The 16,094-nt window shown below is 42.8% G+C and overlaps 1 protein-coding gene across 2 annotated transcripts in view; it reads right to left on the bottom strand.

Moving 5' to 3' along the window:
• Nucleotides 1–15,270, bottom strand: part of LOC148015974 (alpha/beta-Hydrolases superfamily protein) — an 88,472-nt gene extending 73,202 nt beyond the window's left edge. The window contains exons 1-3 of one of the 2 annotated variants that reach the window (XM_087664463.1): nucleotides 15,048–15,270; nucleotides 14,746–14,871; nucleotides 837–935 (exon numbers count right to left, since the gene is read on the bottom strand). In XM_087664463.1, coding sequence (XP_087520589.1) covers nucleotides 837–935; nucleotides 14,746–14,871; nucleotides 15,048–15,113 — 291 coding nt within the window. In that variant the 5' untranslated portion in view covers nucleotides 15,114–15,270. The remainder of the gene's footprint in view (nucleotides 1–836; nucleotides 936–14,745; nucleotides 14,872–15,047) is intronic. The other variant, XM_087664462.1, reaches the window with a different exon arrangement.
• Between the last annotated feature and the right edge of the window lie 824 nt (nucleotides 15,271–16,094).

Genomic DNA, 16,094 nt, shown 5'->3' with positions numbered 1-16,094 from the left:
TTCCTGTGGGATTACTTGCAAATGCCGTGTGCACATACTTCCCTTTCTAGCAGGGGTACCAAGTATGTTGAGATAATGGACATATTTTGTGTTTAAACGCAGACTGGTATATCATGGGACTGAAGGCCCATGTTTCTCACATATAGAGATTTGGCATTCGGCCTTGCAAAGATGTGCCACCATTGGTTTTTGAGGCTAAGCAAATACAGCCTAGGCTACTTACACTAATGATTGGCCTGATAACATTGGTACAGATAGACAGATTGGAAGCATAAGAGATGGTACTGCAATGATAAGATACAGGTGGTGAAAATGAGAACATTTATCATATTTGTGCATAGGATGCCTCATTAAGCATTTGGTTTAGGTAGGTTTACACTTTTGACCCTCATCTCCATCCTATGTGTTAATCAAAAGGAGTACAGTGATATATCAGCTCCATTTGGGCCACATCTACTTTTTGTCCCCTTTGGGTGCACACCCTCGGTTAGCATAACTGTTTCCAGCCCTTCCCTGAATGTATGTCTTTGCTGACTGAAAGTCTTGTAAAGACATTTCAATCCAGGCATTGGTGACCAAAAGCAACAAAATGTAGACGTCCATATAGACCTTCTGAAGGTTTTAAGCATTCCATAATGAAACCATTAAGAACCTTTGAATAATCAATTAGCCTTTCACAAAAACAGCCAGACAGATTATGACTAACCTTTACTGTTATATCCTATTAAATTAGATACACGTCGAGTAAAATATTTAGACATAATGATGATAATTGCTGGTTTATTGTCTTCTTGCATTTTTTTCCATTCTTCTTGCTTTTAAAACAGCAAACGTACATGATGGACACTAATTGTGTCAAGGAACTTTTCAAATGAGCTAACCCATTCCTGATGGCTCCACACAGGTGGAGCATCTGCAGCAATCACTCGGAAACCCTACAAGAAATGAGAACAAATATGAGATCTATACAAGCCTTGGTCCTCAAGCTCTATATTCATTTAAAAACAAGTGTGATCTACATACTGAGTAACCACATAATATAGTGAACGAAACTCCCTTCCTCCCTCCTATCATACACATGCACATACTTATGCGGATATACATGTGTGGATGTGCAAGTGCATAGGTAAGTACATTCATAAAAAACAGATGTGATCTACATACTGAGTACCCACATAATATAGTGAACAAAACTGGCTCCCTCCCTTGTATTATATGCCTGCACACATACACGTAGATATACGTGTGTGGGTACACTACACACAAAGTCAATTTGGTAGGGTGTATTGGAAGCACTAAAGGTAACTGGCTTGGTACACGCGTGTATAAGTAGGAGTATAAAATGTGCCTATGCAGGTGTGTTATGGATGCTCAAAGGGATATGTGCATATTTATGTCTGGTCCGTAGAAGTTGGTCGAGCCTCTTCAGCCTCCTTCACTAATTGTGACTTCTCTGCATATGTGAGACCCATTGCCTGTCTTATTAGTTCCAATTCGTCTACATTCAAATGTAAATCATCACTATCCATTCCTAGTAAGAAATGGAATTGTGCATTTCGTAGATTACTAGAAACTCAACTTCATGCGAAGGCAGTTGTAACATAAGCTGCCCGGTACGTCAATTGGCCAGCTCTGATTCCTTTGTACTAGATTAAAAGGTATTTACATGAGAGCTGCTTACTTCATGTTATTTCGCAGGTGGACCGCACAATGTGATTTGTCCTAGGTATGTAAAATAATAATTTAAGATTTTGCCCCGCAGCTGCCCAATAAGCTAACAAAAAATGATTGGAAGTGATCAGAAGGTCTCAAACCCTTGAATAGAGGCTAGTGTTCCATGTTGGTTTCTCCAATGGAATGGCCTATCCCACATGGAGTGTGTATTCTTCTTGCAAAATCAATAGATCTGTGCACCGAGTCTGAAGGAAATAGCGTAAGTTTACGTGCCAGTAGCAGTTGAGTCTCATGCATAAGGACATGATCAAACTCAACTCGTGTAATCTCATACGGTATATGGACTCCATGGTAGTTCGATGCCTCTCCTCCTCTATCAAATCCTTACAAAGCAAGCCATGAGGCCCACTCTTGCTTGGGCCTTTGCATGGAGGGTTCTTGAGACTGAAGGGGTGTGGAAGTGTTCAAAAGTCATTTTCCCTATGTGAACTTGTTTCTAATGACGAGCTCTCCAATCAAAAGCCTAGGTTTATTCTTTGAGCACCTAGCTCTGAAACCACATAAAGAAATACTCGTCGACAAATAACAACCACAATCGTATGACAAAGCACAGACTAATAAAGTACACAGTTAGGGTTAGGGTAACCTGGAGACAAATTACAATGAAGACGAATGAATATTGTATATATACAATACTCAATGCAACAAACACGCTCTGCAAAGGTGAAATGTTGACCCCCGAACTCCCGTGTCTCTAGGATCGAGACACGGGAGTATGAGCTAAAGAGAGTGTTGTACTTTGACGGATCCCGAAACATAGCATACAGCCTCTAGATATGTCTAGCAGTACCAAACCCAGCAATGGGAGCCACATCAATATTAACAGCCAGCAAAACAATGGAAATTTATCAATAAGGAACAAGTGATCGTTGCTACACCAAAAAGTAGTAATGTTGGATGACGTGGCGAGCCGTACAAACAAGGCAAACCAATAAACACCATAGTCAGGGTGATACCTGTTGAGCTAAAAATGCATTAGCTTTATTAAAACAGCCCCAAAACTCAATTAGTTAGTGGATTAAACATTTTATTTAAAAATAACATGTTCCTGTGTCCCATAAGCACAAACCCTAATTGGGAGAACGCAAACTTTCTATAAATAGGAAGCTGTCCACCATTGTCTTCTACCATCAAGTGCCTATTTCTCAACCATCCACCACAGGTTATTCTGACTGTTTCCAGCTATTATCACCCTGCTGATCATCAAGGTGGCGGCTGCCCACCCTCCAAAGCTTGCGTATACTGCTGCACATCACCCAACAAGTTTCGTTTTGCCTAAGCCAGCTGTCGCCACCAACTGGCAACATCCAACAGCTTGCATTCTCACCATCCTATTGCCGCTTGTGATGATTTCTCTTTCTTGCTGCGTATTGCTGTTTGGGACCATCACCAACTGCCACATCATCATCCTATGCTGCCTTTGCAGTTTCCTATCCGTCTTCTGCTCATATGTCACTGATCCAGGATCCTACTACTATGTTTACTGCTGCCAAACACATGGGGAGGCTGCATGCTGAATTTCAGGATGCACAAGAGTACAACACACCCTCTAGCTCATACTCTTTGCTCCGATCCTCAAGACGTGGAAGTTTGGGGGTCAATATTCATTGTATTCTTTTCAATATTCATTTAATATTATTCATTGCATTCTGTCTTTGCGTTAGCCTAACCCTATGTTCCTTTATCAGTCTGTGTGTTTGTCGTACAATTATTTTTGTGTTTTCTATGGTAGAGCATTTCTTCACATGGTATCATAGCTAGATACTCGTTGAAGAAACCTAGGCCCTTAATTAGAAAGCTTACCTCAGAAGTAGGAACTACAAAAGGGAAGATGACATTGAACACTTCCACAACTACTCAATCCCCAAAGGAGCCTATGCCAAGAACTAAGCAAGAGTGGCATCCACTACCAACTCTGCAAGGTTCCAACACGGCTGGAGATCCTTTTGATTACTTTGGATAAATGCATCAATATTCCATCACAAATGAGAAGCTACTACCTGATCTTGGCTCACAAAGCTAGGAGGTCCAAAGAACTTTGAAGGCAAGCCTCTAAACAAAAGTTGTGCAAAGAAGGTATACGTGATTCTTTCTCATCAGATGTTGCACATAAATCAAATGATGTTGCACGGACGCCGAGACCTCCGTTAGAGATGGGGCCCCCTTTTGGAGAAACAGATCTAGAGTATATCCCCTACTTTCAACCTCTCTCTCCTACTTTGGTGCAAGCTACTCAAGTTCCTACTTTTGTCCCTTCTATTTCTTTTGCTTCACTACCTTTGTAACATTTTGGTGAAGATTAAGTTGAAGCTAAAGTGCCATATGTTCATCATGAAAAATCTCCCATTGAAGATTCACTCATATATCTCAGTACAAGAAGGGTGATTACAAGAAAAAAGACCAATAACCCTTCTTCTACCTTTCCTTCTTTCAATTTTGTTTCTCAAAATCAAAATGGATATGGTGCTTCTTTGTTGCATTCCCCATCATTATCTTCATTTCAATTTCCACCATTAATTAAACTCCATTTAATTCATATTTATCATTTCAAAACCCACCCACTTCAACCGCTACATCACCATATCCTTCTACCATTCACCTTTCACTATCAGATACCTCATATCACTGCACACACCACAACGGGTGTGAAGAAACTACTAGGGTTTGCACTGAGGAAGCACGGAGTGTACAACCACGACAAAGACACAAACAATGACGTGCAAAACTCAAACTCTAAACTCAACATAAAACTTAAAACTCAAAATGCAAAAACACAAACACAAACTAAGAGAGAATAACTCTAAAGTGAATGAATTAATGTAGTAAATGGATGTAAGAGTGTACAAAATGCTCAAGAGCACGGTAGTAGAGTGTCGTAATGTGACATCCACCAGGGACAAATCCCAAGTGTTGTCACCACCAGTCGGAGATAAGAGAGTACTGCATAATGAAGGGCAGTAGGCTGGTCACCAAAACACAACAGTCAAAGACTAAAATTTGGTAAATCCAACAGTGTACCACTAGGGTAAGCTGAAAACTAATCACCGAAGGCAAAGAACTGTCACGCGACAACAGGAGAGGGGTACGCCGATGTAGTCGGCCTACTAGACAATCAAAACAGAGGTACTACAGCAGTCACATGGCGAAAGAGATGGTAGCAACTTGTCGCCTGGCACCAAATGCAAAAAACGTAGGTAGATCAGTTGCTATGATGACACAGCAAATGGAGACCTCCATAGAGCAAAGCAATGGCTGGAAACAAGTGGCCTAGGACAGGATGGTGATAGCCTGTAGTTGGTGATGGCTGGACAATAGATGGTAGGTGATTGATGGCTGAAATCTACTCAATAGAGTGAGAAACCTACACGAAAGGATTGGTTGAATGGTGAGTAACCTATTTATTCATAGATGTGGACCCACCCTCCTAAATTACGGTTTGCACAAAAACTCTCTTGAATTGCTCCTCGTTTTAGGGTTTTTATTAATCAAGCATGTTTTGGGGCTGTTTAAGAAGCTAATCAGCATCTAATACAATTTTTAGCTCAACATCCCCTCTCAAGCCCAAAACACGGCTAGAAAGGAAGGCCAACCCAGTTTTATCCCAAGGCATCCCACCCTAGAGGGGCCAAGACATTAGACGAAGGGTGCTTGTTAGCTGCCTAGTGGCCTATGAAGTCCTACAAAGATGGATGGAGGGTAAGTACATCAAATTTTGCCTTCAACCCATATACCCAAGTATAACATGAGTAGTCATTTGTAAAGCTGACAAAATATAGATCACCTCTAAGTGCTCATGTCCTCGTGGGACCACAAACATCAAGTGTATCAGCTGCAATTTTACAAGCATAAACCAAAACCATAAGTGAGGCCATAAGAATAAGTACACCATAAATAACGCAACACACGAAGACATGCAATCCAATGTGACATCCTAGATGTTGTCAAATACTAACTGAGGATGCTGACTGAGTAAGCTAAGCCTAGCCTAGTATGAATTAACCAAAGATGTTTCTCTATTTTATCATCAGGCGTGTCTATGTGTATGCACAACACCCGAAGACTCTGGAGTGGGATATGATGGGTTGAGAGCCAAAGAATGCCTCATATAGGGTATTTTGAGGAAGAGCCACATTAGAGGACCGGTTGAGGCTGTACATCATAGTGTTAGCAACCTCAACCTAAAGGTGCTCAGGGAGCTTTGCTAAGAACAACATAGAACGTGTCATTTCCATGACTATCTAGTTCTAACGCTCTACGACTCCATTCTGAGAGGGGGAGTTGATAGAGGTGAGCTGGCAAGAGATGCCATGTTGTTGTATAAACTCGGAAAACTCATGGGAGATAAACTCACAACCACTATCACTCCTCATGCAACCAACATAATGACCAGTCTAGTTATAAACCAGCAGCAACCAAGTAGAGAAATATGTGAAAGCATAGGACTTATGCTTGAGGAAGCACGTCCACATGTATCTCAAATGATGATCAACTATCAAAAAGAAGTACAATGCGCCATTCAAGGCAACTGAGGATGTGGACCCACAAAAATCAACCTGAATCAATCTAAGAGGTGCCTCAGCTCTATGTATAGACTGCTGAGGAAATGGGATACGATGCTGCTTCCTGAGCTGACATGCTTTACAAACATCTCAAGCTAGCTTCAAGCGAGAAAACGCCTCGACCATCTCACGGTGAGACAACTCCTAAAGAGAGTTATAGCCCAGATGCCCTAGGTGGAAATGCCGAAGATGCACATTGTTTGTAGGCTCCCGAGATGTGGCTAACGCCGGGAAACTGTGGAACACAGAGCCCTCGGCTATCGGCTCGGTAAAAAAATAGGTCATGTGGTATAGGCCATTAGGCTATGCCTCATCACAAGCAATCACTAAACCAATCTCAGAGTCAAGGACCTCGACTCTAGTCGCTATAAAGAAAATTGCTCACCCCAACCGATAAAGTTGCTGAACAGATAGTAAGTTCACCCCAAGCTAAGGAACGTAGTATACATTGTCCAGCAAAGCCAGATCCGAACCCTTGTCAATGGTAAAACTGACACAACCTTAAGCCTAGATCTTGATCGAGGAGTTGTTTCCTATGCGGACCTGCCCGATTGCAGGAGCTCGGGTATGGAAGACATCCTCTATAGGAGTCATGTGATGTGTAGCTCCACTATCCACAATCCAAACAGGTGATGATATGCTCGGCTATGACGAGTGGGCCTCTACGGTAACCTCGTTGGGAGTCAACTCACAAATGTGGACAAGACTCACATCGGATGTCTCTATGGAGACAATGTGGACCTACGTAAACCAATCAGACAAGCCCTCTCGAGTTGAGAACGTTGTCAACTAAGATGGCTGACAGGTGGCAATGTGGGTCTGACCTTTCCATTGCCCCTTGCCATCACCCTCTCTCCTTGAGGAAGGTTGCTCAACTAAGGGGCGAGGGTATGTGACTTGGGTTTTGGTGTTATGCCTCTTGCCTTTTGATCAACACTCCTCGTCAAAATGGCCAGCCTTTTGACAATGTTACCAATACCTATTCTTCTTAGGTACATTCCACCATCCGAGTTTGAGTTGAGACTGAGAGTTTCCTTTTGATTCACTTACTTGATTTTGATTTTGATTTTGACTTTGATTTGAAGTTTCTTTTAGTTTGCCCTTCTCTTGCTGCCCCTTCTGAGAATAAGCAACAAGAGCCCCCTCTGAGGGATTATTCATATGAAACCGATCGAACAACCATACATAATACAATACCTTACATTCAAATTCATAGAATGTAGGTAAATTGGGGAGAGAAACCACTTGCTACACAAAATTGAAGTATTTACGCGGTAACTTGTTAAGAAATAATGTGACCTAATCGGCAGAGCACTTAGAAGTCCCTCTAATGGAGAATTCGGCAAGAAGACGTCGATACTCAACCAACTTGACTTTCAAGCCATCCCTGTAAAAGATTTTAAAGTTCTAAAGCTCATAGTCAAGATTTATTCGGCGGATCCCGCATAACGGTCAGTCAAATGTGCCAATTGCTCTGACGCTAAGTCAAAATGTTGAAGCTAGGAATGAAACTCGGGCAATAAGCTCTGCATCAACTCAACAATAGCGGAGGCATTCCTAGCCTTCCATAAGTGGACGACCTCGTATGGAACATGTACAGGATCGGGTTGGGCTTTCAATCCCTGCACAAGATCCCATAGGTTATGTGAGTCAAGGACATGTCTCATCAAGTTCAACAAAGTTGTAAAGTTTGACCTGTTAAAAGGAGTCTTGTCATTGAATGCATGCTTGGCGGAAGATGAGGTAGAATCATGAGGTATCGGGAATGTGGCATAAGATGGATGTGGAGGATAAGATGGTGGTCGTGGTCATGGTGGAGGTGTTTGATAAGGAGAAGAGGGACAAGGTGCGTAGGCAAAAATAGGCTATGAGTGTCCAATGAATGCCAATTGATGCGAAGGCATTGAAACATGAATGTTTCCATAAGATGCTAGTGGAGGTGAAGCATTGAAACAAGGAACGGCCGTTCCGGCCTGTAGGAACGGTTTAACGCGTTCCAGATCCTTGGAGGAGGTGAAACGGCCAGGAAATGTTCCCTGCAGTTCCCTGGGCCATTCCCTATCATTCCTTGCCGTTCCCTATTTAGAACGGCCATTCCAGGCATGTTGACCAAAAATTTACATTTTTCCACATTTTTTCTTTTTGCTTGTATCACACTCCTACCACATGTTGTAACTCATGGTCTCATAGGTCATTCTGGCCTTTTGTAGACGTTAATATATCATTTCATTTCTCTCTCTCTCTCTCTCTCTCTCTCTCTCTCTCTCTCTCTCTCTCTCTCATTGAATATTCAAAGTGTCAAGACAACCCACAAGCCAATTAGGAGTCCATGCAAAGCTCAAATTTGATGCATTATGAACTCTTGCAAATCACAATCAAATTTCAGCCTATTCTCAATTTCAAGGTAATCATCCATTTATGTTGTCTAATTTCAAGGGAAACTAGAATAATTGCGGCAATTTAGAGCAATTTGGAGCTGTGGGGATAATCGAGTCAATTTTGGGACATTCGGGTCAATTTGGAGCATTGAGGGGTATTGGGGTAATTAGAGGGACATTCTTTGGGGCAACTTGGTCATGCAGGGCATATTTAAGGCACTTAAGACATGTGTCGTTCCACCCAATTCTGGTTCCCCCACCTTGGACGTTCCCCCATTCCACGGGGTCCCGTTCCCGTTCCCGTTCCAAGTAACTATGAGGTGAAGGCATTGGGACACATAAGCCCTGTCCAAATGTTGACTAAGACACAACATAATGACCAGAGGGTCCACTAGGTAATGCCATGGAGACAAACTGTGGCACCAACTGATCCACACTCGAAAGAGATTAGGGGGAATACCCAGGCTACAATAATCTCGAAAGTGTGTGAGGAAAAAGTGAAACATCACCCACCTAAGGAAGAGATAAGGTCCTAACGGTTATGCCTAAGTTTGAAGAACCCCCCAGTGTGATGAATGAAAGCACATGTGATCCTACATGAGAAGCAACATGCAGTGCACTTAATGGAGACTGACAGGATGTGGCAGCAGAATAACAGGATGGAATGGGAGGGAGTGAAATGAATTTGTGATAGCTGCAAATGTGGAAAATAATGTGGGTTTCTTTTATCCATTAAATGTATTAAATTCAAAAAACGATGATGAAGATGCACTACTTCATTTTGACCTTTCAAAACAAACTTGTTTGAAGGAAAAGAACAGGAAGGAGTACTCACAGTTTCTTGTTTTAACTGCTTACCTAGTCTTGAGTTCATAAAGAAATACATGTCTTCCTCATTACTCATAAACCAAAAATTGTTTTACATACATCCTTCGTCATGAAAATCATCCATACCAATAGGAGAAGGGGAATCATCATTAACAGAATCTAAAATGGTAGACATACCTGGCACTGGAGAGAATAAGTATAAAGGCAATGGAGTATACTCTAAGCTAGTTTCCACTTGCGGATGGCCAATCCTAAGTAGAGATTCCACCCTCCTTGCATGGTCAGTAGATCGGTGCACCGAATCTAAAGAATGAAATTCAGACTTACCTTCTATCTGCTACTAGGCTCTGTGCATCAAAATGAGATCGAACTCAACCGCAGTGATTTCGTAAGATCGTGGAACTCCATGGTAGTCCAATGGCTGTCCGGCCATGTCAGGAGCTTGTGAAGCAAGTTGTGAGGCCCACTCCCTCTCGTTTCTCGATGGATTTAGCTCAGATGTGAGAAGTGGTGTAGAAGTAGTGTTCGAAGTCATCTACCCTTCTGTTGTTCTTGCTTCTTGTGTAGAGCTTTCAAATCAAGGCCTCAGTTTCTCTCAAAGAACTTGGTTCTGATATCATGTGAAGAAATATCCTAACACAAAAACACAAATAACACCGTACGACAAAGCACAAACTAATAGAAAAACACGGTTACAGTTAGGGTAACTTAGAGACAATGAATACAGAGAATGAATGAAGTGATATGACTATTGAATATACAATGCTCATACAGCAAACACACTATGTAGTGCATGAATACTGTATCTCAAACTCCCATATCTCAAGGATCAGGGCAAGGATAATGATCTAGAGAGTGTATCATACTCCAAACGAATCCCAAATCACGGTAAGGCAACCTCCATATGTCGAACACCAACAAATCCAGCCAAGAAAGGCTAAATCTGATGCAGATGGCCATGCAAGAGAGAGAAATACTAAAAACGCAGATGAGGAGAGAGAAAGACTAAAAACGCATATGAGAAGAGAGAAATTATAAAAACACTGGTTGTAAGAGAGAGAAAATAGCAAACAAAGGTTGCTAGAGAGAGCCTAAAAACGTAAGAAAAACCAGCAATAGCAATCAACATGCTGAAATCAGCTCTGAACAGTGTGTGGTAGGTTGGAAACAGGTGCCAGACTATTGTAGACAACAATGGCCAGCTTGGACCGCGATATCCTCCGTGTCCAGGGTGAGGAGAGAGAAATACTAAAAGCGCTAGCTGCAAGAGAGAGAAAACAGCAACCTCATGCTACAAGAGAGAGAAAGACTAAAAACACAAGTAAAACCAGCAGTAGCAGTCAGCATGCTGAGATCAGCTCCGAACAGTGTAGTGCTAGAAACAGGTGCTAGACTGTTGTAGACAGCAATGGCCAGCTTGGACCGCAATACCCTCCGCGTCCGAGGTGTGGGCAACAAGCTAAAATACTTGAAATCTGCAAAAACGAGATTAGGGCTAAATGGAGGGCAACATACCTATTTATAGAAAATTTGGGCCCTCCCAAGTGGGTTTGTGCTTAAGGGATACATACACTCTCTAGGAACGCATTTATTTTTAAATAAACAAGGTTTCTTCCTTAATTAAGCATGTTTTGGGGCTATTTAAGTGAAGCTAATATACTGTTAGCTCAACAACTTGGACCGCGATGTCCTCCACGTTCGGGATGTGGGCAACAAGCTAAAAGACCTGAAATCTGCAAAAACAAGATTAGGGAGAGTGGTGGGCTGCATACCTATTTATAGAAAGTTTGGGGCACCCAAATTAGGGATTTGCATGTGGGACACAATTTAGCTCAACACCATGCAGTAGGAGAGGCCTTTAATGCCTCAAGTGACATTACAATTGTGCCCATTGATAGTGTGGGTACCATGCCATTACTCCCTAATCATCCTCATTTGCATTGCATAGTAGAAGTCCCATATGTTCCACATTTAGGCTTTCATCTCCTCTCTATGTATGGCCTTATCTAACTCGGTACCTTGGTTATCTTCACTAAGCAAGTAGTGTTTGTGGAGGATGCTACCTCAAGTCCCGTCCTCTTGACACGACGTCAAAAGCATGGGCTATATCGACTCCATTCCCCTACTTCTGCTCCCTTTAATAGAGTTGTTGGCATCTCCCCCTTGCCTTACCCATGGGCCATTTCTTTTAGGCCATTGTCCATCCCACAAGTTTCTTCCCTCAACATCTCCCCCTTGCCTCGCCCATTTCTTATACGCCACCGTCCATTCCACAAGTTCCTTCCCTCGGCATCTCCCCCTTGCCTCGCCCATTCCTTACAGACCACCATCCATCCCACAAGTACCCCATGGACTCCCCCTTGCCTTGCCCATTTCTTACGAGCCAACATCCATCCCACAAGTTCCTTTCAATCCCCCACCATCTCCTTTGGTGGTTCCCTCAAACCCCCTATCCCTTTTAGAGGGTGATACCCTTGTCAATGATGTGGGTGTGGATTTAGCGGCTTCCTACGTTTTCAAAGGGGAATATCCAGATCATGAAGAGCTCTTTTAGGGTTTTTCATTTTCATGTGGAGTTGTCATCATGCAATGGCTACTTTCCCTCTTCTTAGATCCATCCTTCCTTGTTGCTAGCATGCCCTTTGGTCCCTGATGTCAACCTCTGATAGGAGTGCTCTTTCAACACCTTTGATGACTTCTCGCTATCATCTTCTGATTGGGCTAGTGATTTAGCTCATCCATTCCAAAGTAAATACCTTCTATGTGACCCATTTGAGGCCTCTCCACTCCCATTGGCATGTTTCAGCCACCCATTTCTTCAAATTTTCATCTAGGGAGGGGGCCAAGCTACTTGGCTAAATCGATTCTTCAACAGACATCAACATCAGCATTTTCTGATCTTCCATCAGATCTTCTGGTACCCTCAAGTCCATCACAAACCCTTGAGCTTTCTTAGAAGGTTGTTTGCAGCATTCAAGATTCCTCTTCTGCAAACTGTTCCCCTCTGCTACTCCATCTTTTATTTTTCCATCAGTCCTTTATTTGTGACAACTGCCTTCATCCTAGGCATGTCAAGTGGTGATCAGGGTTTCTCAAGCCTGCACAGATCTATCCATGGTCTTCTCAGACCTGCTCTCTGTCTCGCAGTCCCCCACGGCATTCCAGCAACCAGTAAAACATTCTCTTGCATTATGCTAGCAGCACACTTCAGTCCTAGGCAGGACAGCTGGTGGGCAGGCAGACTTGGGCAACCTCTTTGGTCAGGGCAACCATTTTATGGCCCAAGCATCATAATTTAATGCAGTTGGACCTGCATTTGCAGGTTGGCCCATTGTTGGGCAGCGAGTCGGCCAGTTGATTACACCTATTCATGGCCTCTCACTTCTTCCTACTCTTTATGACATTCAATCTTCTCTTCTCCTTCATGCTGTTGTGATCATCGTCTTCTTCAATAATTGCCATCTTCTCTCTCCTCTCCCCTCAATTAAATTCTCTCTCCTGCCTCTGCATGGCAGTGGCCACACGTGCAAGGGCTGACTGTACACAGCCTTCTTTGCATTTCAGACCAATACTTGTTTCCTTCATCACCATTTGAATTCTTCTTCTCTCTCTAGGTTTTCTTGTTTCCATACTGTGCAATCACGTGCAGGGCCTGGACACTCGAGACAAGGAGTGAGGAAACTCCGGGAAGCAGGGACACGAACAGGAAGAAGCAACTATTCCTGATGTTCAGTCCCAAAGTGAAATCTCCTTTGTGACTAGGAAATTCTTTTTTTTTTAGGAGCAAAACATTCTTTGAAGAGCTTAAAGAAACACTCTATTGCAAACAATTCAAATTCAGTAAAAAAGAACTGAATAGCCTTTGAACAACTCAAGAAAGAAATTCTGTAACAACCAGTGAATGAAACAGAATGGTCTAAATAGATGTAGATCAGCCCTGCTTTGGCAAAAAGAAAAAAAAAAAGGCCTTGTCTGATGAAAATGATGTAGGCAATAGCCCCAATCCTCCTCTCCCCCCCCCCCCCCCCAAAAAAAAAGAGTCATCTGTGTGACCTTTGCTGAAGGATAAGAGCTCTTAATGGAACCACTGAATCACAATGTTGCATATGTATTAAAAAGTTATCATTAGCCTGTATACTTCCAAAAAGACAAAGATCACATTGCCCTTTATAACTTTGTTTCGGATTAATTCTCTACCTTGTGACCAAGCAACATGATTGCACTAGTGTTTCAGCATATTCTGGCAGAACATGCTTTTTGTTTGCTTTCATTAGTTTGCAGGGGTCCAATACAGATTTTGACAAGGATCAACTGGCCATACATGTTTGTCTTCCAAAGAGAAACAATCCAAGATCCTCCCTACAGATGGGGATGTTAATCTAGATGTTGTCACTTGGCTGTGCGCAAAGCTTTGGACAGCTTCACCTTAGACAGAAACAAGTTATAGATTGCAATTCTCAATAAGCACAACTTTGTCTGTAAGAAGGCCCGATGCTGCATCCTGATGATCTTGCATTAAGTTTCGATATCCTTTGTTTCACTATCCAATTCACTTTCCAACTTGTTCACACATTTTTCCAAAGGAAAAGCATCCAGCATATCTCTTATAAATGCATATACGTGATGCAAAATGTAGAATGAGAACTTCTACTTCAGAACATAATTGTTACTTTCATTGTATACAAACAGCCCAATAACACAATATCCATTATGTGGCACAAATACAAATGCTTAGCCAAAATATCCAAGACTACACCCTAAGTATATAGATACCCTAGATCCTAGATTGATCCCCTGAGTCATTCTGGGGATCTCATACCCTAGACTATTCTCAGTATGCCATCTCAACCCTCTAAGTCATTCTTGAAATCAATCCAAACCCAGTCAAATAGGAATATGGTCTCTTCCAAGATCCACTACATTGTCCTCCCATGCTAGATGCAGAGACTGATTGAAGGGCAGCTGGCATCCATGGACCAATATCCAAGAAAGTTCTGACATTTTGTTTGTGAGAGCAATGGACATTGCTTAATAAAGTTCAAGGTGAAATTCAAGTCTTCTGGTTCAATAATTTCCAAACTGAGTAAAAAAAGGCTCCAGGGCACAATCAGGTGGCAGTGGTGAGCCGCTCCCTTCCTCCCCAAAATTAAATATCATGCAGGCTTAAGTGTGATAAATTCCGGTAGCTATACTTCTCAACATTTTTGCATGCACAAGCATTCAGTTAAGATCAGTGGCATCGATACCTTCATAGACAAAGAAAGGATTTGCTTGTAGAAAACATCTGCTGTGCCTGCTGTTCCTGGCAAACAAACGAGGGGCGGAACATTCTTCGGTCCGGAGTCATAATAACGCCACTCTTTGGTTCCCACCTGCCAAGAATCATCAGAAGCTTCCATCACGGAGACGATCCAGGGAGTGAAAGATACATTTTCTTTTTCATTTCCTCATAAACGCTGCTTGGAAATCGGTGAAAACGAAGCGGCAAACCCTAAGGAGAAGGAGAGAAAGAAGAGGCCTTCCACGGAATACAGAAATGGCAACGTACCGAGACGCGATGGAGAGGGACGGTAGCCTTGAAGTGCGAGTAATCGCCGGGACGAGCTGCCGCCATAGCTGTGGCTGCTGGCCGAAGGTGTGGGTCTCGCTACCCGTTGGTCTGAGGCATCGCTTGGATGCAGCAAAAGGAGAAACGTACAAGAGATGCGAAGCTTGTGAGCTCGAGGCATAAACCAAATCAGGGAATGCGTAAATGCCACCTAGGATTTTGATCACGTCATCATACTTACTTCTCTCGGCGGACCCGCAAAAGACATGCTCGCGCACATGATAGTTAGTTCTTGCAAAGCGCTTTTTACAATGATAGGCTGATAGCGCCCCCGCCCCCCCCCCCCCCCGGCACATGGTCATGTGGGGGTTAAGTGGAGTGAGTAGACAGCCAACGTAGTAATGGATCTTCGACTACATCTTGGCGAAGTGGACTCTCCTCAATAACCACGTGGAGAGTTTGTGTTCATGGTGCAAGGCGAAGGTTAAATGGTGTGCCTCCTCCACTTGTGTATGCATGTCCTTTTCCCAATGTTGCTTCCAATCTATTAATGCCTCCATTGTCGCCATCTACACTCCAGGCCACAACAGCCTTTGAAATGCCCCATCGCACAATCAAAGACTCCATCGAACATAGCACTGTGTGATAGTGTGTGCACCTCTTCCATTGCAATTAGCTCCCATTAGTCAATCTCATTTCTACATACATTGACAATTCACCTTCCATTGCAGTCAACTCCTATTAGCCAATCTTGATTCTGCTTGCTAACATATTTTGTTTTTTCATCCACAAGATTGTAGGTGCCCCTAGCTCGCTCTTGTGTGAGCCCTACAAGTCTCGCATGCACATCTCTTCCAGCAACCTGTTGTGCACCCAACGAGATCTGAGTGACCAACTTCGAGCTAGTTTGCAGGTATGAATTACACAATGCTTTAATTCATGTTCACCCAAGATCGTTGCGATAACATATTGAAGTGGGTAATTCCATTGAGTGTTTTTTGGTTTTTCACTCGTTATTGAGGACTCAAGGTGAGCATAAATTCATTG

This window comes from Lygodium microphyllum, chromosome 23, assembly GCF_053477565.2.
Source record: "Lygodium microphyllum isolate KBCC chromosome 23, Lygodium_microphyllum_v1.1.10, whole genome shotgun sequence".
Taxonomy (NCBI): Eukaryota; Viridiplantae; Streptophyta; class Polypodiopsida; order Schizaeales; family Lygodiaceae; genus Lygodium; species Lygodium microphyllum.
The sequence above is the reverse complement of the archived record's forward strand: the minus strand, read 5'-3'. Positions and strand labels throughout refer to the sequence as shown.